The 25,253-nt window shown below is 38.6% G+C and overlaps 1 protein-coding gene across 7 annotated transcripts in view; it reads left to right on the top strand.

Moving 5' to 3' along the window:
* PAK1 (p21 (RAC1) activated kinase 1) overlaps nt 1-25,253 on the top strand; it is a 169,225-nt gene that overhangs the window by 67,469 nt on the left and 76,503 nt on the right. For 5 of the 7 annotated variants that reach the window (XM_012528181.4, XM_058306030.2, XM_071218281.1 and 2 more), the window contains one exon: nt 15,974-16,184. In XM_012528181.4, coding sequence (XP_012383635.1) covers nt 15,995-16,184 — 190 coding nt within the window. In that variant the 5' untranslated portion in view covers nt 15,974-15,994. The remainder of the gene's footprint in view (nt 1-15,973; nt 16,185-25,253) is intronic. The other 2 variants (XM_012528183.4, XM_012528182.3) reach the window with 1 other exon arrangement.

Here is a 25,253-nt window from a genome sequence, read left to right as displayed (position 1 = left end):
TCGAGGTCATATTATAATTATTTATTTATCTCTGTAGCCCTGGTTTCTGGCATAGCACCTTATATGTAAGTACTTAGCAGAAGTTTAGTGATTCGAATTGTACTTGAATGAAAAATCTACAACTGCAGCAAACATTTTTTATAAATTTCACCCGGCTTTAATTACATACTGATTATCCAAAACCCTACCCCTATCCCCTGTGTGTTTATGCTATATCTTCTTGACTTGAAGACTTGTAATTAGGAATTCACTTATCTTCTCCATTACTTAGCACAGGACTGGGCGTATGGTAGATTTTTAGTAAGTATCAGTAAAGTTCAGCCCAAACATACTTATGTATTTTAAAATTTGCTATCGGCTAGATATAACTGACCTAAATATAAATCAGAGGTAGCAGAATTAAGCTCAGAAAAGGTACAAAGAGGATAGAATTACCTCAAGAACAGTATAGTTGGAAAATCCTTTGGCAGAGAGTTAAAGATATGGGTTCTAGTCCTTATGCTACCTTTGACTCTCAGGCAATTCTCTTCTGCTCTTTGGACTTCAATTTCCTCCTTGTAATATGAGGGAGTCAAAGATGTGGTTGGCAGGGAGTTCTCCAGGGCATATATCCAGGGTGCATAAAAATGTTTGGATATTTTCATAGTGGATACAATTAAAAACAACAACTGAGGGAGTGCTGAGTTCCTGGCAAGGGGAGCTCTATCACAGTCCCTAAAGGAACAGCAACAATCCCCCAAGTGCAACGGCAAAGACCAAAAAGAATGAAGGTCCAACAATGAGCCCTTGATACTAATGACTATACTTGTGAGCCTGCACCTGAAATAAGAACAAGGCCTAGAGCTGCAGGGTGCCTAAGAGTTACCTCCTGAGAGCCTCCGTGTTGCTCAAATGTGGCCAGTCTCGAAGCCAAACTCAGCATGTAAATGCGTTGCCTTCCCCCCAGCGTGGAACATGACTCCCGGGGATAAACTTCCCTGGTGCTGAGGGATTACTACCAAATACCAGCTGATGATGTAACTAGAAAATGGCCTTGAATAAAAGGGTCAACTTGGACCAGAAGAATATCTCAGTCTACATATAATACCAGGAGTTAAAAATGCTTTTTGACCTGAATCAAGGGGGAAATGGAAAGGACAAATGAGTTTATATGGCTATGAGTCTCCAAAAAGAGCCAGGAGGTTATCAGAGGGGTTGCTCTTATGTACACCTCAGCAGAGTCCCAGAGACAGATAAAGTAGATACAACCCCTGGTATTGGTTCTTCTGCAGGCTACAGAGACCCATAGGTTCTATGGACATGGCAGATGGAGTTCAGTGCCATGTCAGTTGGCCCTTCTTTGGAGTTTGTGTTTCTGTGTGTTGGAGCTGGACCCAGATGTGATCTTTTTTCACAAGCCTCTCCTGTTAACTTTTACCAGAACTATAGGTGGTGCAGGGGTTTAATATATACCCAGGGGACCTGAATCTCTGAACTGACCATATGATAGCCAGGCCCTGAGCCTCAACAGACTTCAGCTCCTACACTCTGGTTTATTGGACTTACCCCACTCAGCTAACATGGAGGTGAAGAAGGTCAACCACCATACAGGGAGCCAAGAGTGCCTACAACTGAAAGCAGGAGGATTGCATACAGCATCCATGTGGAATCTAAGCCTCCTCTTGATATAGATGTGGAGTGGACTCAACCATTCCAAGGTCCACAGGATGGAGGAATAAAATATGGATTAGAGAGTGGACTTACTGATATTCCATTCATGAACTATTGTGATTAGTAATAGAAGAAAATGTGGCATTGGTGTGGAGAAAGTGGCCATGGTGGCTGCTGGGGGTGGGGAAAGGGAGGAAGAGATGAGATGTGGAGGTGTTTTCGGGACTTGGAGTTGTCCTGGGTGGTGCTGCAGGGACAGTTACCAGACATTGCATGTCCTCCCATGGCCCACTGGGTCGAACGTGGGAGAGTGTGGGTTATGGTGTGGACCATTGACCATGATGTGCAGTGGTGCTCAGAGATATATTCACCAAATGCAATGAATTTCTCATGATGATGGAGGAGATTGTTGCTATGGGGTGAGGAGTGGGGTGAAGAGGGTGGGGGATATATGGGGACCTCATATTTTTTGAATGTAATATTTAAAAAATAGACAAAATAAAATCAAGAAAAAAAAAGATGGTTTCTTCTAACTTTCATGTTAACGTGCATCTTAAAAATCTTTCATTGTCTTGGCTGCGTTTTATACCAGTGGCTATGGAATCTAAGGATGATAAAGTAGAGAGAGGTAGTTCTTAGTAAACATATTCTGTCCCTGTAGAGTTTCATTTAGAATTTAAAGTAATTTGCACATAGTAGTTTCTTGAAAAGTGATTTCTTTCCCTTCTTTCTACTCTAATACTGTGTCTATGCTTTTTGTAGCTCCAAAAAGGGCACAAATCACTTCCCCTTCTTGGTTGCCTCTTGAGTAGTTTAAGTCTAGAGACTGCATAGTGGCATAACTAGATATGCCACTCCCAGGAAACATCAAGTTGCAGTTAATAGGTGAAAGGGTTTCTGTATGGGCCATAGTGAATAGCTAGTAAATAGAAGAACCAGGACTTAAGCCCAGGCAGGTCTCCTGACTTAACTCCAGTCATCTTTTTTGCTGTATTATCCTATCAGTGGCCCTTGTGAAACCTCACAATGATCCTGCATTTATTAAAGAGTCGTTCAGTTGATTTATAATTGATATTTCAGTATAATTAGTTGCTCATAAATTATTGGACTCTTTGAGTCTCTGTCGTATTGGTAAAATGCGGTCAGTCTGTCTTTATTGTATCAGTTTGCTGTTGAGGGAGGTTAGAGGAGTGCCAACTACACCATCATTTAAAATGTTGGCCTCAGGTCTAGCTTTAAGTGTAGCATATCTGAAGGCACTGGTTTCTTGTCTTCCAGAATCTTTAGGCTGAAGAGACTGTTAGGTTTTGAGATGAATCCTGAAAAGGGAAAGAAGAAACACACTCAATTCTTCATCTCCTTATTCAAGGTTGAGTGTGTTTTCTTGTTTTCCCTCATGGTATTGATGTTTTGAACCCGTTTTCCTATTGATAAAGTTTAAAATAGTGTGAACTCTAAAATGTGCTGATGCTGTGCAATATGCTGAGTATAGATGGACAAAATGGTTGGTGAGGAAATCTATGTAAAGTGTAAAGAGATGAAAGACTTGTGCAAAAACTAAAGGAAAGGACTGGTTGGAGGGCTGTAGGGAAACGGAAAAGTATAGAAACTCTTAAGTCCAAGTAAATTCAGAGGGAAGTGATCAAGAGAGTGCAAAATTGGGTTCTGCGAGTATGGTTAAGGTACTGCCCTTAAAAAGATTAGGGGGGGCCCTTGAAAGGTGATTGCAAGCATCTGAAGTTCTGTCTGGGGAAAGGATAATAGACTTTTCTGAATAGCCCCAAAAGATAGGATTTAGGACTAATTGAAGATTTTGTTTCTTTGTTTACTTGTTTGTTCATTTATTTGTTCTATTATTTGTTAATTTATTCAATAGATCTTTGTTGATTACCTCTTGTATGCCAGGCCTATTTTTTTGAGAATTAAAAAAAAAAAAAGTCTAAATCCAGCAGGGAATGTGGGGGTGTAGAGTGAGACAGGTGTTAAATAATTTCAGTACAGTGGATGGATAAAATTTAATTTCTAAGTAAGAACTCTCTAAATGAGGTGACCAAAGATAGAATAGGTTGTCTTTTGAGATTGTAGAATTCCTAACACTGGAAATTTTTGAACATAGGCTGTATGACCTATGGTCAAAAGTGGTACAGAGGATTCAAGCATTGTATTCCAACCACAGATTTTAGGTTTTAAGTAATTTAGAATATCTTTTGAATGTTGGGATCTACCACTGAGGATTTCTCCAAACAAAGTAAAAGGATTGAGAAATGGAGAAAAGCCTTTATCGGGAAGGTTGGTGAATCCTTTCTTGTATAATTTTGGGTTGTGGACCTGAAAGGGCTCTACGTACAATGAAGCTGTTGGTTGAAGGACCTGGGTAGCCAGAAAGGACCTGATTTAGCGTATCAGATGACTGCGGGCAGTGTAATTTTGGAATTGGCAGCCTGGACTGGGAAGGTAAACTTGCAAATTGAGCCAGCAGAAGCTCTGGAGCTGGGACTTGAGTTGGGGTAGGGAGAGAAAACAAATGAAATCTGGGACATGAAATGGGAAGAAATGGATAAAAAGCACACCACCCAGAAAATCTGATAAGGGGTTCTTAACCAGGGATTCACGGACATTTCAGGGGTTCTGTGAGCTTGAATTGAAAAAAAAATCAACTTTAATGTTCTTATTCAAGATAAACAACAGTCTGCATATTGGCATGCCTTTAAAAATAAAATTTAATTAACTTTCCTATATTTTTGATATATTGGATTATTATTTAATGTGTTGAGAGAAGCACATATGTATAGTATTACGTTTTTTATTTTAGTAATTATTTCAATATATGTAACTGATTTCCTTTGTAATTTTGTTTTATGCATTTAAAAACATTCTTTTGGGAATATGTGTTGGTGCATAAGTGCATATGTGATGTATTTATTAAATAATACACAGAATAGTGTGAACTTAGTATAATTTTTTTGACGTAGTGTGTTCTGTGTACTGTGGGTAACTGCCTGCAAAAAGGTTGGTAAGGATGGCGGAGATGGTTTTATGATGCCATGGGAAAACGAGAATTTCTAAATGTTTGCTGAAAATGACCGTTTGAACAGATGTTGTTGAACTGTGTTAGGTTATCAGATATTGAAATTATAGGAGAGTTGAAATTATGGGAAAGTTGTAAAACATAATTTTGAATAATCCTAAAATTTAATTCAAAGACTTGGCTGATGCTGAGTGTCATAAAACTTCCACTGCATTCTGAGAAGGGGTCCATGGAACAAAAAAGGTTAAGAACCCCTGTCCTAGATTAACAAAATCCCCCTGGCTTGCTTGATTTCTTTTGTTCAAAAAGAGAAGTAAGGAGCAGTTGGTTTGCCAAAAGTAGGGACAGGATGAATTTTTTTTTTTTAAAGATTTACTTATTTATTTCTCTCCCTGTCAGCGGCACAGGAATCTGTGTTTCTTTTTGTTGCATCATCTTGTTGTGTCAACTCTCCGTGTGTGCGGTGCCATTCCTGGGTAGGCTGAACTTTCTTTTGCGCTGGGCGGCTCTCCTTATGGGGTGCACTCCTTTCGTGTGGGGCTCCCCTATGCGGGGGACACCCCCGCATGGCAGGGCACTCCTTGCGCGCATCAGCACTGCGTATGGGCCAGCTGCACACGAGTCAAGGAGGCCCAGGGTTTGAACCACGGACCTCCCATGTGGTAGACTGACGCCCTGTCCACTGGGCCAAGTCCACCGCCCTGGATGAATTTTATAAAGAGATAAGGTTTGATCTTGGCCTTGAAGGATGAGTAAGATTTTCATCAGTCAGAGAAGAGAGAAGTCATTGATAGATGCTGGAGTGGGGTTGGGGTTGTGTGGGTAAGAGAATGCCTGGCAAATTCAGGGGAACTGAGATTTATGAGGCATAGCTTGAATGGAGATGTGGTAGCTTAGTTTGTAAAGCAGGTTGATGCCAGATTGAGAAGGACCTTGAATTTCACCTATATTAAAGACTTGATCCTGTAGGCAGTGATGAGCCACTGCAGACTGTAAAGCATGGAAGTTATGTGTCACATGCATATTTTCAGAAGATAATTTTGAAGGAAATGGAATCGGGTAAGATTATTTCATTGAAATGTGTCATTCATGCAGGAATATACATAAAAAGTGTATAGACAAGTTGTGAATTTATGAAACAAACATACATATCATCATACAGGGCTCCAATACATCACCCCATCACCAACATCTTGCATTGTTGTGAAACATTTTGTTACAAACTATGAAAGCGCATCATCAAAATATGCTAACTGTAGCCCCCATCTTTCATTTGGTGTATTTCCCCCCAACCCACCTAATGCTTTTAAACTTTTAAAAAAATTGATATTTATCATTCATACATGAAAAATACATAAACAATAAATGTATAGTATAAGTTGTGAATTTACAAACAAACATGCATCTCATCATACAAGGCTGCCATTCATTATCCCACCAACACACCTTGCTTTGTTGTGAAGCAGTTGTTAACATACCATGAAAGAGCATTGTCAAAACATTATACTAACTATAGACAATATCTTACATTGGGTGTATTGTTACCCCAACCCACCCAGTTAATGACATGCTTATATACTTGTAGTTGATGAGAGAATGTTCTCATATTTGTTCTGTTAACCACAGTCCATCTTCCACTACAGGATTCATTGTATTATACAGCCCCATGCTTTGTAAGATCGTTCAAAGAGTACATTCAGTGGCTCTCATATTCATCACAGAGTTGTGCTTTCACCACCTTAGTCAATGTTAGAACAGTTTCATTACTCCAAAAGGAAAAATCCCATACCCCATTATACGCCCTTATTGTGGTTCTTTAGAATTGGAATCAGGTAAAGTTTAATGTAGGTTTATTTGGGATGGAGAGGAGGAAAGTGATTTGCATTTGGAAGTGTATTGAATTTGAGGTACCTATGAGATATCCACATGGAGATGGTGAAGGCAGTTGGAGACTTATAGGCATTGAAGATATGTCTAGAGCTTTGTAGTTCAAGCATGGGTTCCTGCCTTCTAAGAGCTTACAGTTTATCAGGAATAGAGAATTGCTGACATAAGTTATTATAATACAAGGCTACATTTCAAATTCTAAGGGCACTTTTTTAAAAATCCAAGGATTTTTTTTTTTTTTTTTTAAGGAGAAACCTCTAGTATCCTAAATGATGACTAAAAGTTGGCTGTTTGAAAGGCTTTTGACTTGGTAGTTGATTCTCCACTCTTACTATCTTAGAATTAGAATTTGGATTCTTACTCATTAAAGATGCAAGAAAGAATTGTTATAGACCATTGTAGGAGGCTTTATTGAAAGATTGTACCTCAGGGATGAAGCGGCAAGGAATTTCTGCCCTTTTAGTTTTGCTCCATCTTTTTTTTTTTTTTTAAGATTTATTTTTTCTCTCCCCTTCCCCGCCCTCCCCCCCAGTTATCTATTCTCTATGTCCATTCGCTGTGTGTTCTTCTGTGTCTGCTTGCATTCTTGTTAGCAGCACCAGGAATCTGTGTATCTTTTTGTTGTGTCAACTTGCTGCATCAGCTCGTGTGTGTGCAGTGCCACTCCTGGGTAGGCTGCACTTTTTTTGCACTGGGCACCTCTCCTTATGGGGTGCACTCCTTGGGTGTGGGGCTCCCCTACGCGGGGGACACCCCTGCCTGGCATGGCACTCTCTGCATTAGCACTGTGCGTGGGCCAGCTCATCACACGGGTCAGGAGGCCCTGGGTTTGAACCCTGGACCTCCCATGTGGTAGGCATATGCTCTATCTGTTGAGCCAGATCCGCTTCCCTCCATCTTTTTTTATTATTAATTTTTTAGTTTTTCTTCTCTTTAGGAAACATTTATGCTTATGTAAGGTGTATATCCAGCAGGTTTTTAGTTGTGAATGCTTTCAAGTTTATGTTTAATCCATTATGAACATTTATGGGCTTGTTCAAATGCTATTTCTTCAAAGAAACCTTTTTCCCTAATCTTCCTTCACCCTCAAACTGTAAGCAGTGTCTTCCTGTTGAATCTCCATTCCTCTTTTATATACTTAGATTTCCTACCTTGTATTATGTACATTACTTACTTTCCTTACTATAAGTTCTTTAAATTCAAGGTATGTATGTATGTCTCTTTGCAGACTTCTGATTAATTCAAATATTTATTGAATCCACTGTGAGTCAGATATATATTAGGCATATTAGGCACTTGTTGGAATGCATGTGTGACAAAATCAGACCCTACCTTTGAGGAACATTATTGCTCCTGGGGAAGATGTACATGTAAGCAACAAATTACAATACAGTGAAAATAAACTTGACAATCTGGAAATATATTCATTGCCTTGGAGGCATGGAGAAGGGGACAGATAACTTCTTGGAGCCATTTCCAAAGACTTCATGAAAGAAGTGACAGTTGAATTAAGCCTTGAAGGATAAGTGAATTCAGTTTTGAGAAAAGGGATATTGGCAAATGAATGGAAGTGTGAAAGTTATGGTGTATTTGAGGAAGTTGGAGAAGTTGGATGTGACTAGAGTGTTAGGGGTGATGGACAGAGTAGTAGTGGTGAGAGATAAGGGAGGACCTCTAAAGGCAGATAGTGGAGGACCTCTAAAGGCAAGCTAAGGAATTTGGCTTTTATTCTAGGATGTCAGTGAAGGCTTTTAAGTAGGGAAGTGGCTTTTAGATCACTGATGGCACATGGAGAAAGGACTGAGGAAGAAACTGGATGCAGGTGATCAGTTTTTCATTTATGAGAAAATTTAAAATACATTTCTAAAGTCACTAAAGCATTTTTATGTTTGACTCCAAGGAACTTACATTCTAAATAGTCATGGTTAAGATATACTTTCCACTGTATAATGAGAAACATTATTAACTATGGATCCATTCATCTCTATCCATTGTCAAGGATAATTATTTTAAGGTTATAACATCTGTCTTCATTAAAGCTATTGGTACCTGTGCTAAGAATTTTTTCTTTTCTGTTAAATTTTTATTTCATTTCCCCGAAACATTTAAGATTGCCAATAAATTCAAAATCATATAGGGTCAGGATAGTTCCTGTATTAACCATCATATATTTAGAACAAGACAGAATTTTAGCGCAGGCAGGTACTGGGGAAATGATACAGTGAGGGATCGGCAAACTTTTTCTGTAAATGGCCAGATAGCAAATATTTGAGGCTTTCTAGGTGTATTGCGTCTGTGGCAGCTACTCAGCTCTGCCCTTGTGGTGTAAAAAGAAGCCATAGACTATAAGAAAATGAATGGGTGAGCTGTGTTCCATGAAACTATTTACATAAACAGGTAGCTTTTTGCTGACCCTTGATATACTTTCTCCCAGGGAGGAACAGTGACTTGCCTAAGGTTACAAAGTTAAAGGTTGGCAGACAGCCTATTTTATTCAACAGGAGGTCTTCAGGGTTCATCCATGTTGTAGCATGTATTAGAACTTCATTCTATTTTATAGCTGAATAATGTTCCATTGTATGTATATACCACATTTTGTTTATTCATTCATCTATTTATGGACACATGTGTTGCTTACACCTTTTGGCTATTGTGATTAATGCTGCTGTGAACAACTGTGTGCAAATATCTTGAGTTCTACTTCTTTAGGGTATATAAAGAGAAATAGGATTGCTGGGTCATGGTAATATTAGGCAGGGTATGGCAGTTTGGTATTAAACTTTCTGAGGAACTGACTTGTTTTCCATAGCGGCTGTACCATTTTACATTCCCACCAACAATATGAATGTTCCTATTTCTCCATATCCTTCTAACACTTGTAATTTCCCAATTTTTCGTTAGTTGCCATTGTAGTGGGTGTGATAAAGTGGTAATCTCAGGGTTTGATTTGCATTTGCCTATTCACTAATGATGGTGAGCATCTTTTCCTGTGTTTATTGGCCATTTATATATCTTCTCTAGAGAAAAGTTTCCTCAAGTCCTTTGCTTCTTTTAAAATTGGTTTGCTTGTCTTTTTAATGTTGTAGGAGTTTCTTATACATTCTGAATATTAAACCCTTATTAGGTATGTTGTTTCCAAATATTTTCTCCCATTCTGTAAGTTTGTCTTTTCACTTTCTTTGGTATAATGTCCTTTGATGTACACAGGTCTTTAATTTTGATGAAGTCCAATATTTATGTATTTTCTTTCGTTGCTTTTGAATTTAGTGTCAAATCTAAGAAACCATTGCCTAATACGAGGTCTGAAGTTGTTTCACCATGTTTTCTCTTCATAGTTTTATAGTTTTAGTTTTTTATATGATCCATTTTGAGTTAATTTTTGTATATTGTGTGAGATAGGGCCCACTTCATTCTTTTGCACATGGATATTGATTTTTCCCAACACCATTTGTTGAAGAGACTCTTTTTTCCTTATTGAATCGACCTGCTTCCTTGTCAGAATTCTATTTGTCATAGGTTTGAGGGTTTATTTCTGAAGTCTCAATTCCATTCCATTAGTCTATGTTTGTCTTTGTGCCAGTACCAAGAGGTTTTGATTACTGTAGCTTTATATTAAGTTTTTTTTAAAGATTTATTTTTTATTCCCCCCCCCCCCCCCCCCCGTTGTCTGCTCTCTGTGTCCATTCGCTGAGTGCTCTTCTGTGACTGCTTCTATCCTTGTCAGCGGCACCGGGAATCTGTGTTTCTTTTTCGTGCGTCATCTTGTTGTGTTAGCTCTCTGTGTGTGCGGTGCCATTCTTGGGTAGGCTGCACTTTTTTTCGCACTGGTCGGCTCTCCTTAAGGGGTGCACTCCGTGCACGTTGGACTCCCCTATGCGGTGGACACCCCTGCGCGTCAGGGCACTCCTTGCGCACATCAGCACTGCGCATGAACCAGCTGCACACGTGTCAATGAGGCCTGGGGTTTGAACCACGGACCTCCCATGTGGTAGGCAGACACCCTGTCCGTTGGTCCAAGTCCGCTTCCTTATAATTTTTAAAATCAAAGTATGAGTCCTTCAACTTTATTTTTCTTTTTCAAGATAGTTTTAACTATTTGGGCTCCCTTACCCTCCATATGAATTTGATGATTGGCATTTCCATTTCTGCAAAGAAGGCTCTTGGTATTTTGACTGGGATGTGTTGAATCTGTAAATTACTGTGGGTGGAATTCACAACTGATCAGTATTTAGTCTCCAGATCCATGAATATAGAATGTCCTTCCATTTATTTAGGTCTTCTTTAATTTTTTTTTCAGCTATGTTTTATAGTTTTCATGTGCAAACGCTCTACTTACATCCTTGGTTAAATTTAGTCCTAGGTATTTTATTCTTTTAGTTGCTATTATAAATGGAATTATTTTTTAAATTTCCTTTTCTGATGGTTCATTACTAGTGTGTAGGAACACCACCGATTTTTGAAAGTTGATCTTGTACCTCACCATTTTACTCAATTTGTATTTCAATGTATTGTCTCTGCTATTCAGTCCCTTAAGTGTCTGTTCTTTAAGTTTGTATCCACTTAGTGTTGTGATGGAGATTTCCTTGAATGCCAGGAGCTAACAAAAACAAACAAACAAAAATACTTTCACAGTTTTCACAGATTGACTCCTTGGTGGCTGGTGCACTCCTTTATAACTTAGGCATCCTAGCAGTGAAACTGAAGAGCAGCCCGAAGCAAAAGTATTAGGATTCTCTCTGGTCTTATATGAATATGTGTGTTGATGTGTGTTGTCTTGGTCATATGCTATGGCCATAGGAATTACCCCATTTATGCAGATCCCAATGCCACTCTCCTCTCCCTAGGAAATAGTCCTTTCTCCTGATCCCCTTTGCTCTATTGTAAATATCTTAAAGTCTATTTGCCCCAGGCTACATCCATTCCATTGTATCTTACACTGATTTTGCAACCCTGCCAGCTGCTTCTGCATGCACAATGACTTATGAGATAATGAGCCAGTGACATGTGTCTGCTTCAGTCTTTCAGGCTATCTTCACACAGATAGGCACAGACATACATATACCCTAGTTTGTGCACAAAGGTCATTCTGTACCTTAAGAAACTGGGACCTGAGACCTGCACTGAGAGAATGGGCTGGTGGGGCATGGGTCAGCAATGGTACCATGAGGTTTTCCCACCTTATTTAAGTGCATTATTTATTTATTTTTGTTACAATTGGTGAACACGTATTGAAGCATTGCCATTAACCATGGATTATAGTTTATATTATAGTTTATACCTCTGTCCTGTGCAATTTTGTAAGTTATGATGACAAAATATATAATGCCCTGTATCCATCATTGCATCGTCATGCAGGGCGATTCCATTGTCCTGAAAATGACCCCAAATTACACCTATTTTTCCCTCTTACTCCCCTCAGAACCTCCATGGCCACTGCCTCCACATCACTGATAAAAAGTTCCTCAGTTGCTAGAACAACAATAAGTCTATAGTAGAACAATAGTAAGTCTACTTTAGCTCATTGTGCATTCCCCAATATTGGGGATTTTGGGATGGTGATGCCCACTCTGCCTCTAATTGAGAGGGGATTAGATCCCATGGGGCAGATGGATGAACTATCTTGCTTTCAGTTGCAGATTTTCTCTGTTCCTTGGGATGGGCATTGCCCATCATCATCACTTTGTTAGTTGTCTTGCTTGAGTCCAGTGAACTGCAGAGTAGGTGTTGTAACTCTGCTGAAATTCAGGGCCCCACTGGCATTTGGACAGACCAAAGATTTAAGTCAGTTGAACAAAAACCTATCAACTATAGTGCTGTTGGTTCACATAGAAGGGGCAGAAGAGCCATGTGTAGGGAAACCACAAATGAGCCCAACTCTGTCACACTGGGGAGCATAAATTCCAAGCTAAGGCCCACTGGAAGGGCACTTTCTGAGCTGTCAGCCCTGCTTGTAGTGTCTTGATGTTTCTAAATCCTTCAGAAGCCCCACTGTTTGAGGCAGTGTTTACTGTGGCAGTAAGTGAGATCCTGCTGAGATATGCATAAACTTAACCTCTGGAATGACCTCCTGACTCACTTTGAAATCTCTCAGCCATGAGAACTCATTTGTATTTACCATTTCCCCCTCATGGTCAAGGTCTTTTTCTAGGTGCGTTGCTAGTTGTTGCTTGGTAATAATCCCTTGGTGCCAGGGAGACTCATTCCTGGGAGTCATGTCCCACACTCACACTGGGAACAACAAGGAGGCCCTCATGAGGTAACTCTTAGGCAGCATGTAATAGTAGGCTAAGTTTCAACTAAAAAAAAAAAAAGGCTCATAAGTACAATCATTAATATCAAGGACCCTGTTTAATGGTCTGTCTTCCTTCACCAGGCACTGTCCCTGTGCTTGGAATCCTTCTGTCCCATGAGAGAATGCAGCAGAATTCCCCAGGATGGGAATTCGATATTCTTTTGGTTATTGTGTGGATCTCCATCCACTGTGACAATGCCCCTTCAACACTTGAACACATTCTTATGCCTTAGAGGCACACCCCAGATGAACCTCCTCCCATGCATCGCCCATCACCAATATCCTGCCTGCACTAATGTTCCTCCCCTGCCACAGTTGTGACTCTTCTGTGATCCAAAACTCTCCAAAGATGAAGCCAAGAAAATAATCAAATAAAAATAATAAGAAAACGAAATAATGAGTTTTAAAAGTAACATATAAAATACAAAATTTTTTAAAAAAAATTTAAGTAATAAACGTTTAAAACATTATGTCTTTCATCACTGTAAGATCTGTTGTCTTATATGTGCAGTGACCTTTTCTTCCATATAATCCCCTAGTGTCTTTTTTTTTTTCATTTTATCTTCAAGGAAGCTTTAGATTACAGAAAAGTCACATACAGAATAAAGGGGATTCCCATATACCTAACATCCTCCCCCTTTTCCCATCTCCCCTATTAATAACATTTTGCATGTGGATAGTACATGTGTTACAATTGACGTACAAATATTGAAGCATTGCTGTTGACCATAGTCAATGGTACACATTATGATTTAGTTTTGGACAGTACACTTTTATAAATTTTGACAAAATTTAAAATGGCCCGTATCCATTATTACAAGATCATGCAGAATAATTCTAGTGTCCTAAAAATGCCCTAAGTCCCATCTCTTCTATTCTTCACTCCCCTTCCCCTTGGGACCTATGATAACTAAGTTTCACTTTTTGAAGAATAAAATTCATGGTTACTTGCAATAATATTGAGGGCTTGACATATTGGTCTGTTTTCTTTTATTAGTCACTGCCTATGTTCTCGAGACTCTTACCTCTCTATTTGAGAACATAGCACGACTTCCCAGGATGGGAGTTTAATATTTTCTTGTTTATTGTGTGGGTCTTCACCCACTGATAAAACACTATGACAAGATGGCACTTTTATATTCCATAGAAGCCTGCCCCAGGTGTACCTTATTCTGTATGTACCCTCTCACATCCAACACCCTACACTAGTAATCCTCCCCTGGCATATTTGTCAAAAGAACATTCCCAACGTTTTTGTTTTAACCACAGACCTGAAATCCCCAGAATTCACCTGCTCCAAGGATAGTCCAACCCAACCCTACCACCCTGTCCCCTCACAGACCAGCACTGCTGAACCCAGTAGCACCACTGCACCACTGCCATGCCCATCCACTGCACAGACACCCTTCCACCTTATCTTAGATTTTGCACTTATGGGCATTGTGTATGCCTTTTTCTTTATTCACTTATTACAACCCTTTAAAATTTTCTGGAGCTTTGGAAAAGATGGCTCTGCTGGTTTTTGCTAGTTGTTTAAAAGTTCTGGGGGGAAGAAGGGCATAAACCTAGAGCATCCCACTCTCCATCTTGGTGACATTCTGTTTTAGTTTGCCAAAGGACTGTCAATGCAAAGTACCAGAAATGTGTTGGCTTTTATAATGGGGATTTATTTGGGGTAAAAACTTACAGTTCAAGGCTGTAATGTCCAAATTGAGGTACCATCCGAGGTGCTTTCTTACTAAACTCAGCTACTGTTGATCCTGTTGTCTGACCACATGGTGAAGCAAGATGACTGCTGATCTCTGCCACAATCTCCCTCTAGAACCCACCATCTCCTGAAGCTTAGCTCTCAGCAACCAGGCATAGGGCTTGTCTCTTTCTGGGCCTCCTCTATGAGTCTCGACTGTCATTTTTCTTCCCAAGTTCAGCTGCAAACTAACAGGCATATGGCTCATCTCTCCCTGGGCCTCAGCTCTCTGAACCTCTTGGTGGCTTCTTCCTTGTTGGCTCATCTGGAGTCCTTTCTTTTACAAGGCAGTATCAGATATGGCGACTTCCTTTTCCCGTGTCTGTGTCCGTCTTTCTGTTTCTGTTTATAACAGACCCAGCAAGAGGGTGGAGACCCAAGCTGGCCCATGCCTCACTGAAGTAGTCCAGTCAAAAGTGTCTCATACCCACAGGAATAGATTATTTTAAAAACATAATATTTTTCTTTTTGGGATTCATAAAATAACTTCAGACTGACACATATTCTGTACTCTGTTTTGCTGTGTCAAATTTCTGCTTTTTTAAAATAAAATTTTTAGGAGGTCCTGGGACCTCGTCTGTACAAAGCAGGCACTCATCCACTAAGCTATACCTGCTCCTTAGATTTCTGCTTTTTATTTTATTTTTTAAGTTTATTTATTTGTTTTTATTTTTTATTTCTCTCCCCTTCCCTCCCTAATCCCCCCGTTGTCTGCTCTCTGTGTCCATTTGCTGCATGCGTGTTCTTCTTTGTCTACTTCTGTTGTTGTCAGCAGCACAGGAACCTGTGTTTCTTTTTGTTGTGTCATCTTGTGTGTCAGCTCTCTGTGTGCAGTGCCATTCTTGGGCAGGCTGAACTTTCTTTCACGCTGGGCGGCTCTCCTTATGGGGCGCACTCCTTGCTTGTGGGGCTCCCCTACATGGGGACACCCCTGCGTGGCATGGCACTCCTTGGGTGCATCAGCACTCCACGTGGGCCAGCTCCACATGGGTCAAGGAGGCCTAGGGTTTGAACCACGGACCTCCCATGTGGTAGACGGACGCCCTATCCACTGGGCCAACTCTGCTTCACTATTTCTCCTTTTTAAATCACATCACTGTGGCTCTCTGTGTTCTCCAGTGCCTCAGTTATGGGAATGCATAGAAAAACAAGATCCTTGTGAATTTTTAGTACTGCCTGGAACAGTGTGGGTATTTATATCTTTGAGTTTTATGGCTAAATATGCTAGCATTAGCCATGGTATACAGTAGAAGAGGTTGAATTGGGTATGCAGTGGAAAAGCCATATAATTTGTGTTCTTTAAAAATTTTTAACACATATTCCCATTTGCCCACAAGTAATAAACGGGTTATGTTTTTTCTACTTTCAGTAGCTGCTGCTGGTGGTGACCATGTCAAATAACGGCCTAGATATTCAAGACAAACCCCCAGCCCCTCCGATGAGAAACACGAGCACTATGATTGGAGCTGGCAGCAAAGATGCTGGAACCCTAAACCATGGTTCCAAACCTCTGCCTCCAAACCCAGAGGAGAAGAAAAAGAAGGACCGATTTTACCGAGCCATCTTACCTGGAGATAAAAGTACAGTATTTCATTTCTTTCTCAACATTGTTATGTTTAAAAAAAAATTTTTTTGCAGCCTAAAGATTTGTCCTTTCCTTGAGTATTTGTTTATTTTTATATAATAACTTTTTTCCCGTTTAATATCTCCCTTCAGTTTCTTCCTAATGTGGCTGAAGCCAAATGGAAGATAGACCTACTTTATGTTCTTTTACTATATCTGTGCAAAATTCTGGGAAAATAATTTTGATGCTCTTGCCAGATTTTAGATAATCTAAAACCATTTATTTATGTATAAAATTCCTAAACATTAAAAAGTGTTCATTTGGAAAATGTCTCATTTCAAAAATAGCTTTAATAGGAATATCTTCGTTCCTTGATTACCTCTTCTTTATTTAGATCTCCTCATCCCACATCCAGATACAGAGGTTAAATATTAGTAAGAAGCACAAGTATTAGCTGAGACAGGGAAGCAGAGATACCTAGGATTCAGCATGAGTTCACGAAAATTAATTCATACCAGGACACCTTATTTCCTTTTTATTGATAAAACTTCTAGAAGAGTAACTAGGAAATGTTAACAGTACATCTGCTGAAAACACTGAGATCGTATGGACAAGGTGGTTAAAAATAGAGGTTGGATGCCCATGTTTAGATAACTTACTTTACCCCAAAAATGTTACTTTAAGTGGCTCTTGGTTTGATATATTCAGTCATGTTTGTAGGATTCTGTTCTTGAGACAAGCTGAAGAAATTGGCTTTCTGTCTGTAAATAGTTACCATGAGCTTTTGATTTGGGTCAACCTTGTTCAAAATCTTAGATTTACCACTTACCAGCTGCGTGGCCTTAGGAATGTTACTTAACCATTCTGACCTTTATTTTTGTTGTCTTTGAAATTGGGATAATATCTCACAGCATTGTTTTGAAGATTATACGTTAAGTTCCTAATATAGTACCTTCTACACAGAAAGTAATCAAATGTTTCTCTTTACTTTTTTCCTATGAGTAGAAGATAGAGGCATAGCTAGTAGACCACATGATAAAGTCATAATTGGATTTAAAAGAACTTGAAATAGTAGACCAAATGTAACAAGCAAAATGGTGAAATGCAGAAAATATCTTACATTGCAGAAAAATGTAACTGCAGAAGGGAGGGGAGATGGTAGTTGGTAGTATCATTAACTTAATAGGGAACTGAGGAAGAGGAACAAGTCTAGAGGGTTGGTGGTCGAGTACAGGGATGACTTTAGACATACTGCATTTGAGATGTCTTCACATACAGATGGCTTATAGGCAGTGTCCTCACAAATAGTAAATGTTGAATAACTGAGGGCAATTTTGGATTTTTAAGGAGTCCTTTAGGATTGTATTTTTGTGTGTAGGGCTACTCTACCTTCAAAGTGAGATCTTTGGGTACTAGACAGAATAAATATGGGTAGGTTTGCTTAACTTTGATTTTCTGGCTGATTTCCTTATATAGTAGCTACTAGATCCTTAGGTACAGTGGCTATGTTTTACATAGTATGTGTCACCCTGTCCTGGAAACTTCTCCCACAAATATAGTCACCTTGTTTATCCCTCAGTTTTGTTTTAGGTTTTCTCTTTAATATTGTACTTTACCAACCATACTTTTTTTTTTTTTTTGAGGGTACTGGGGGCTGGGGATTGAACTCCAGGACCTCGTCTCGTATGTGGGAAGCTGGTAACTCAACCACTGAGCCACATTGGCTCCCCTAGTTGGTTTTTATGTTTGTTTTGCTTATTGTTTGTTTCCGTTTTTCTTTAGGAGGCACTGGGAACTGAACCCGGGACTCCCCCTGTGGGAAGCAGGTGCTTAGTTGCTTGAACTACATCCACTCCCCCAACCATAGTTCTTGATCTCTGTAAATAAGTGGGCCTTCAGGTCAAGTGTCTACATGTAGTGAAGAAGGACTTTCAATATTAAAAGTTTAAATTGTTCTTGCTGTCTCACACTAGGGAGGCTAATAAGATCCCTGCCTGATGGACATCATCACATTTAAAAACTTTTGTGCTTTAAAGGATACCATCAAGAAAGTGCAAATATAACCCCCAGAATGGGAGAAAGTATTTGCAGATCATATGTCTGATAAGGGACTTGTATCTAGAATATATAAAGAACTATTAGATCTCAATAAAAAAAGATAACCCAATAAAAAATGGGCAAAAAATTAGAATAGACATTTCTCTAAAGAAGATATACAAATGATCAGTGTATGGTTAACATCGTTAACCATCAGGGAAATATAAATCAAAACCACAGTTGTACTGCTTCATATCTATGAGTTTGGCTAGAATAAAAAAGACAGATAATTTCAAGTGTTAGGATGTGGAGCAATTGGAACCCTCTTAACACTGGTAGTGGGCATGTAAAATGGTACAGGCACTTTGGAAAGTGCTGTCTGGCATTTATTTCCTCAAAAGGTTAAACATGGAATTACCATATGACCCAGCAATTCCACCCTAAGGATATCTAAGAGAAATAAAAACCCATGTCCACACAAAAACTTCCACGTGAATGTTCATAACAGCATTATTCATAGTAGTCAAAAAGTGGACACAACCTAAATGACCTCAACTGATGAATGGATAAATAAAATGTGATATATTAACACAATGGAAAATTACTTGGCAATAAAAGCAAATGAAGTACTGATGCATGCTACAGTATGAATGAACCCTGAAACCATTATGCTAAGTGATAGAAGCCAGTCACAAAGGACTACTTATTGTATGATTCCTTTTATATGAAATGTCTAGAACAGGCAAATCTATAGATACAAAAAGTGGATGAATAGTTGTCTAGGTCTAGGGGTATTGGGGAGTAACAGCTAAAGGCTGTGGAGTGTCTTTTTGGTGGTAATGAAATGTTCTAAAATTGATTGTGGTGATGGTTGTACAGCTCTGAATATACTAAAAGCCATTGAATTACATACTATAGTAGGTGAATTGTATGGTATGTGAATTATATCTTAATTAAAAAAATGATTGGGGGAAAAAAAAGGGTTCCTACCTGAAACAGCAGATGGAAGCAGAAACCTTCAGACATCACTGGGAAGTGAAGCGGCACTCTGGTATGCTGCATGGGAGAGGTGGGATAGCCCAGAGCTGGGGATTGGGTTATCTGGATTGTTCTCTTGGTTTTCCTGTATATTGGCTGCCTTGTTTGGGTCAATGAATTCTCTGTAGATTTCTTTACCTTCGTCTGAAAAATGAGAGAGTAGATCAGTAGACAGGTATTGTCTCTTATAGCTTTGAAATCCTATAATTATATAAATGAGATATAAAGATAAAATCGGATCAGTCTTGCACATCCACGTGAAAAAAAAACTAGGCCATTGTAAAGTATTTTAGTCAGTGATAAAGTCGTAGACTCAGAGGTACTTCTAGAAATACTAGAAATACTAGAAATCTGCTCTGAAAACAAATCTTATAGCCTCTAGATCAAAGCTGAAGCTTTATAGGTTAGAAGCACAGAGATAGCATAGTTTTAAGAAGGTCTTGTGAAATGATTTAATAACTTCCCTTTCATTTCCTGGTTACTGATTTTCTGTATATGACCTAAGCACATAGGTTCACCCTTTGCTTAATGGCTCTAATTAATGCATATATCAAAATGAAATTAAAGGGAGTTATTTTTCCTTTTTTCTGAAGTCTTTGTTCTTGACCTTGTGCCACTGATATTATAATTCAACCAGTGAGCATTTGTTTACTTATTTTGTGCTCAGCTTAGTCCTGGCAGAATATGCAACAGTTTTGGGCAGTCAATGAAGCATTGTGCTTTTAATATTGTATTTGAGAGTGTATACTAGCTTCATAGAGAAATAAATGGTCTAGAACCAGAAATAAATGGTCTAGAACCATCCTGCCCGTTTCATTACTAGGCTTTTATCATTTACATAATTGATCTAAAAGCCCTTGCTTAACTATAAAGCGTTATGCAAATCTGAGTTTGTTTTCACTGTTTAATGGAAACCTCCTTTATTGTTTTATTTGACACCCAAAACAACCCATTTTCACTTAAGGATTAGGGAAAAGTAAATTGCTCAGGGATGAGTGTGGAACCAAGTCTTTCCTAAGTATCTGTTCCATTATACCAGACCATCTCTATTAGTTGTTCTCAATACTTGTTACCCATCTGACTTACTTGTGTTGCTTTAAAAAATACAGATGCCTGGGCCCAGGCTTTTGGAGTCAAAATTTACAGAGAGATTCTAAAGAGATGAGAGAAAATTTCTTTGTGGACTGTGGTAGTGATTGAGATTTGAACTAGCCATGTGTAGAATGTCTGTGGTCACTGCCTAATGCTGACCTCCAGAGTGGCTTTAGTTTGTGCCTGGGGGTATGCATATATAATTGAAATGAAAAGCTGTAATTGAGGGCATGTAGTAGATGGTGCTGAGTTGCCGAATTCCATGTGGGAAAGCCTGGTTCCTGTGGTTAGGATCTGGAGCCTTAGGTTTATTCCGAGAAGTCCTGCAGTATTAAGTTTGGAATCTTTTTTTTTTTCCTGACTGCATTTTCACAACCAAAGTAGAATTCTCCCAGCTTGGGAAGAGATTAGCGAAGTTCATTTTAAAACTGGACTATATCAGTGTTTCTCTCTCTTGAGTTTGTAACTTTTACTGCTTTGAGCTCAGATGTGCTTAGCTAAACCAGTGAGAGGTGCTGCTTTTAAAAAAAAAAAAAAAAAAAAAAAAAAGCCAGTGATTTGTGTTCAGACTTTGATGGCTATACTGAAATATGAACTTTTGCAGTGTGAGCCTCTTTTCCCATGCCTTCAGAAGTCCAAAATGGAATAGGCCAAAAATAAAGATGAAGTCGGGATGGGTTTGTATTTGTATGCTTCTTTTTCTACCTTATTTCCTCAAATCTAAGATCTGGAGTAAGTAACACAAAATCAGGGTAAATCTTTCCTCTTTCTCTTTCCTCAGCCAGTTTCCCCGTCTTAATAAGTGGGTTGGGAAAATCTCTTTAGTTTACAAAATACATTTATTTCTTTTACCTTAGATGATCCTCAAAATATAAATATAAATATAAGTAATAACAATAGTAATTCAGCTGCTGTTTTTATCAAATGCCTCTTAGGTGCCACACATTTTATTAGGAGCTTTCATGTGTTTATGAAATACATTAGTCCTTTGAGGTTAATAATTATTTTATTTTGTAGATAGTAAACTGAGGTTCACATTGATTATGTAACTGCCCCAAAGTCATATAATTTAGGAAATGGCAAGGCTGGGATTAGAGCTCTCTCTTTCCTATCCCAAGGACCTGTCTACTGTATAAAACTGCTATTCTTGGGCTCAGAAAGACAGTGACTTGGCAAGGCCACATGATTGCATAGTTGCAGAGCATGGAGCCTGAATTTGAACCAGTATCCCTAGACATCTGGATTGTATTCTTTTATTTGTCTAAGCCCTCAGATATCTCAAAGTGTTTGAAGTCTCCCAGCCTAGAAAAGTTCAGACTAGTACTTTTTATTAGAGCTGATTTGGCTGGTTCTTTCAAATTACTTTAAAGCAAATTTGCCTTTAATTGGCATTCATTCTGTCACTCACGGGCATATTGCGTATTCTGCAATATGAGGAAGGTACAGTGCATATAGAAGTGCATATGTTGAAGTTCAAGCACTTGAGGCTACCACCCTTGCCCATTCTTGACTTTGTGACCTTTGGCAAGTTATTCTACCTCTCTTAGTCTCAGTTGTCTTACCTACAATATAAGTATATAATAATATTTATCTCAGAGTTGTTGAAAAAATTACAACAAAAGACTAGAGATATGAAAAGCGACGTATAAACTGAGTAGGCTTTTTTTGAGGACTGCAGATTGAACCTGAGACCGTATATGTGTGAGGCCAGTGCTCAACCACTGAGCCACATTGGTTCCCTTGAGTTGGTTTTTTCATTTGTTTGCTTGTTTCCTTGTTTGTTTGTTTGTTTGTTTTTAGGAGGTACCAGGAGCCAAACCCAGGACCTCCCATTTGGGAGACAGGCCCTCAACTTCTTGAACCACATCTGCTTCCACTGAGTAGTCTTTTTAAAAGTTGGTAGTAATTTTGGTGGCAATTACTGTATTATACTTTAAAACCATAATTTTCCATTGGATTCTGTGATTAAAACTTCAGAGTGTTATATAATTTACAGATTACTCATAACAGCACTTCTGTAAAATGGTATTAACGAATGGCCCTGGGCTAAAAACCCCTTTCTCCATAAGTCCACACAAATTGACCAATGGTATAGAATCAAGAGTTTAGAAATGAATGTACACGTTTATGGCTAATTGATTTTTTTTTAATTCCAAGAAACAATTAAAATTCTCTAAAACTGCAGAGGCCTCTTGTACACAATGTCAGTCTCAATGAAAACAAAGATTATTATGTTCTAAACTAAAGTGACCTCATATCTTTCTTGAAAATGATGCAAACAAATAATCAACTAGACTATGCTGCTTTATAAAACTACTATATGAAATTTTAGAAATGATTAATAAAATGTCTTTTTATAATATTTCAGGGAAAAACTGAAATGTATTTAACAGATTATGTTTTAAACTCTTGCTTCTGGTTCTACAATTACATATATCCTCATCTTAAATGAAGACAACTCATAAAGAAAAGTTAAGATCATGTTAGTCATAATTTTCCTTTCAATTCAGTTCCAGCGAAAATATGATTCATGTATCTGACAAAGGAAATTTAAGTACCATGAAATGTGTTTCAGGAGAGAGATAAGCAAGGCCACTATGATTTACAGCTAATTTCCCTTGTTTTCTTTCCTGTATCTATAACCAATCTACAGTCAAACCTCAACAAATTTGAGCAATTTTGTTTCACAGTATATTGCAAATTTACAAAAAAGCATCTTTAATTACTAGGTAGGTGTAAGGGTTTGCTCAGCATTTGGTATCCTCAGTTAATGCCTATAAACTCCCGTTATCATTTAGTACATGCACACATCATGTACTAGATGTGTATAAGTTGTATAAGATGTGAATAAGTTCAATGTCGTAAGGATGAATACTTTATTTAAGGGAAAGCTGCTTGTTTTCTTCCCTATAAGCTGTTCTTCACTCTGGCATAAAATGCTATTCTCTTGAAGAAAGCCATTGATAAACATGCATGTTTAAAAACACCTCACCACATTCTGGGTAAATGAGGGAATTTGCAAATGAAAAGGGAAGCATGCATGATCAAGTTTCAATTCAAAAGAAAAATTAAAACAGAAAAAGAATCTCCAAGTGAAAATTGCTTTGAAATGACCTTTTTGTCTTGGCTTTATCTCCACTTATGTCTGTAGAACACTACTTATTATACATTTAAAATTGACCTGTAAATTTAAAAAAGCAAGCGTGTAATAACAACCATATATAAACAGCACAGTAAACTCTGTCTTGTCAGATTACAAATGTTTTGCTGAGTTCACACGGCTGAACTTATTTCTGAAGAAATTTTAAAAGGAATTTAAGAGCATGCAAAAAGAAGCCTTATTTAGGATTTGCAATTTCGCACCTTGTAGAATGGCCATAATTAAAAAACAACAATGAAAACCTAGAAAACTACCAGTGCTGGAGAGGATGTGGAGAAGTAGAAAAACTCCTTCATTGTTGGTGGGAATGTAGAATGGTGCAGCCTCTGTGGAAGACAGTTTGGTAGTATACCTCATGAAGTTAATATAGAATTGCCATATGATCTAGCAGTCATTACTAGGAATATATTCAGAAGAACTGAAAGCAAGGATATGAACTGACATTTGGACATCGATGTTCATAGCAGCAGCATTCAAAACTGGTAAAATAGTGGAACCGGCCCAAGTGTTCATCAACTGATGAATGGATAAATAAAATGTGATATATACACATAATGAAATACTATTCAGCTGAAAGAAGAAATTAAATCAGGGTGCATATAACAACATGGATGAACCTTGAGGACATTATGTTGAGAGAAATAAGCCAGACACAGAAGGACAAATATTGTATGGTCTCACTAATATGAACTAAATATGGTGAGTAAACTCAAGGAGGTAAGCCCTAGATTATAGGTTACTAGGAGGTAGAATGTGAGTTGAGAATGGTAGCTGACTCTCAGTGTTTGTAGAATTTTTAATAAGGCTTATTGAAGTGGAAATTAATAGAGTTCATGGTAACATATTATAGTGAGTATAACTAACACTGCTGATTTATAAATATGATTATAGCTGAAAGGGCCAGCCTTTGGGCATAAATGTCAATTGAAAGAAAGCTAGAGAATAATCTGGGGAATATATAACAGTGATTTTGGTGGTGGGTGAAGGTTGTGGTTAATAGTATAAATATAAGAATGTTCTATTACAAAGTGTTAGGAATATAGTGATACAGGGCAAAATTACAACTAATGTAACTTATGGGAAATAGTTAACAGTAATATTATAATATTTTCCATTCCAAGGGACAACAATAGGAAGGTAAGAAAGGATCTGGGATTTTTCCTTTTGGAGAAATGAAAACATTCTAAAATTGAGGTGATGTCAGTACAACTTTAAGATGAAAATGAGAACCACTGAAGGTACACTTTTAATGGAGTGTACAAAGTATGGGTTTTTTTTTTTTTAAGATTTATTTATTTATTTACCTACCCCCCCCCCCCCCCGGTTGTCTGTTCTCTGTGTCTATTTGCTGGGTCTTCTTTGTCCGCTCCTGTTGTTGTCAGCCACACGGAAATCTGTGTTTCTTTTTGTTGCGTCATCTTGTTGTGTCAGCTCTCCGTGTGTGAGGCGCCATTCCTGGGCAGGCTGCACTTTCGTGCTGGGTGGCTCTCCTTACGGGGTGCACACACCCCTGCGTGGCAGGGCAGTCCTTGCGCGCATCAGCACTGCGCATGGGCCAGCTCCACACGGGTCAAGGAGGCCCGGGGTTTGAACCGCGAACCTCCCATGTGGTGGACAGACGCCCTAACCACTGGGCCAAGTCCGCCGCCCCAAAGTATGGGATTTTATAACACAGGGAATACAGTGGTGGAAGAGGGATTATGGTTAATAGGAGAACATTCTCTCATGAACTATAACAAATATATAATACTAATACAG

Source organism: Dasypus novemcinctus, chromosome 10 (assembly GCF_030445035.2).
Source record: "Dasypus novemcinctus isolate mDasNov1 chromosome 10, mDasNov1.1.hap2, whole genome shotgun sequence".
NCBI lineage: Eukaryota > Metazoa > Chordata > Mammalia > Cingulata > Dasypodidae > Dasypus > Dasypus novemcinctus.
The sequence above is the reverse complement of the archived record's forward strand: the minus strand, read 5'-3'. Positions and strand labels throughout refer to the sequence as shown.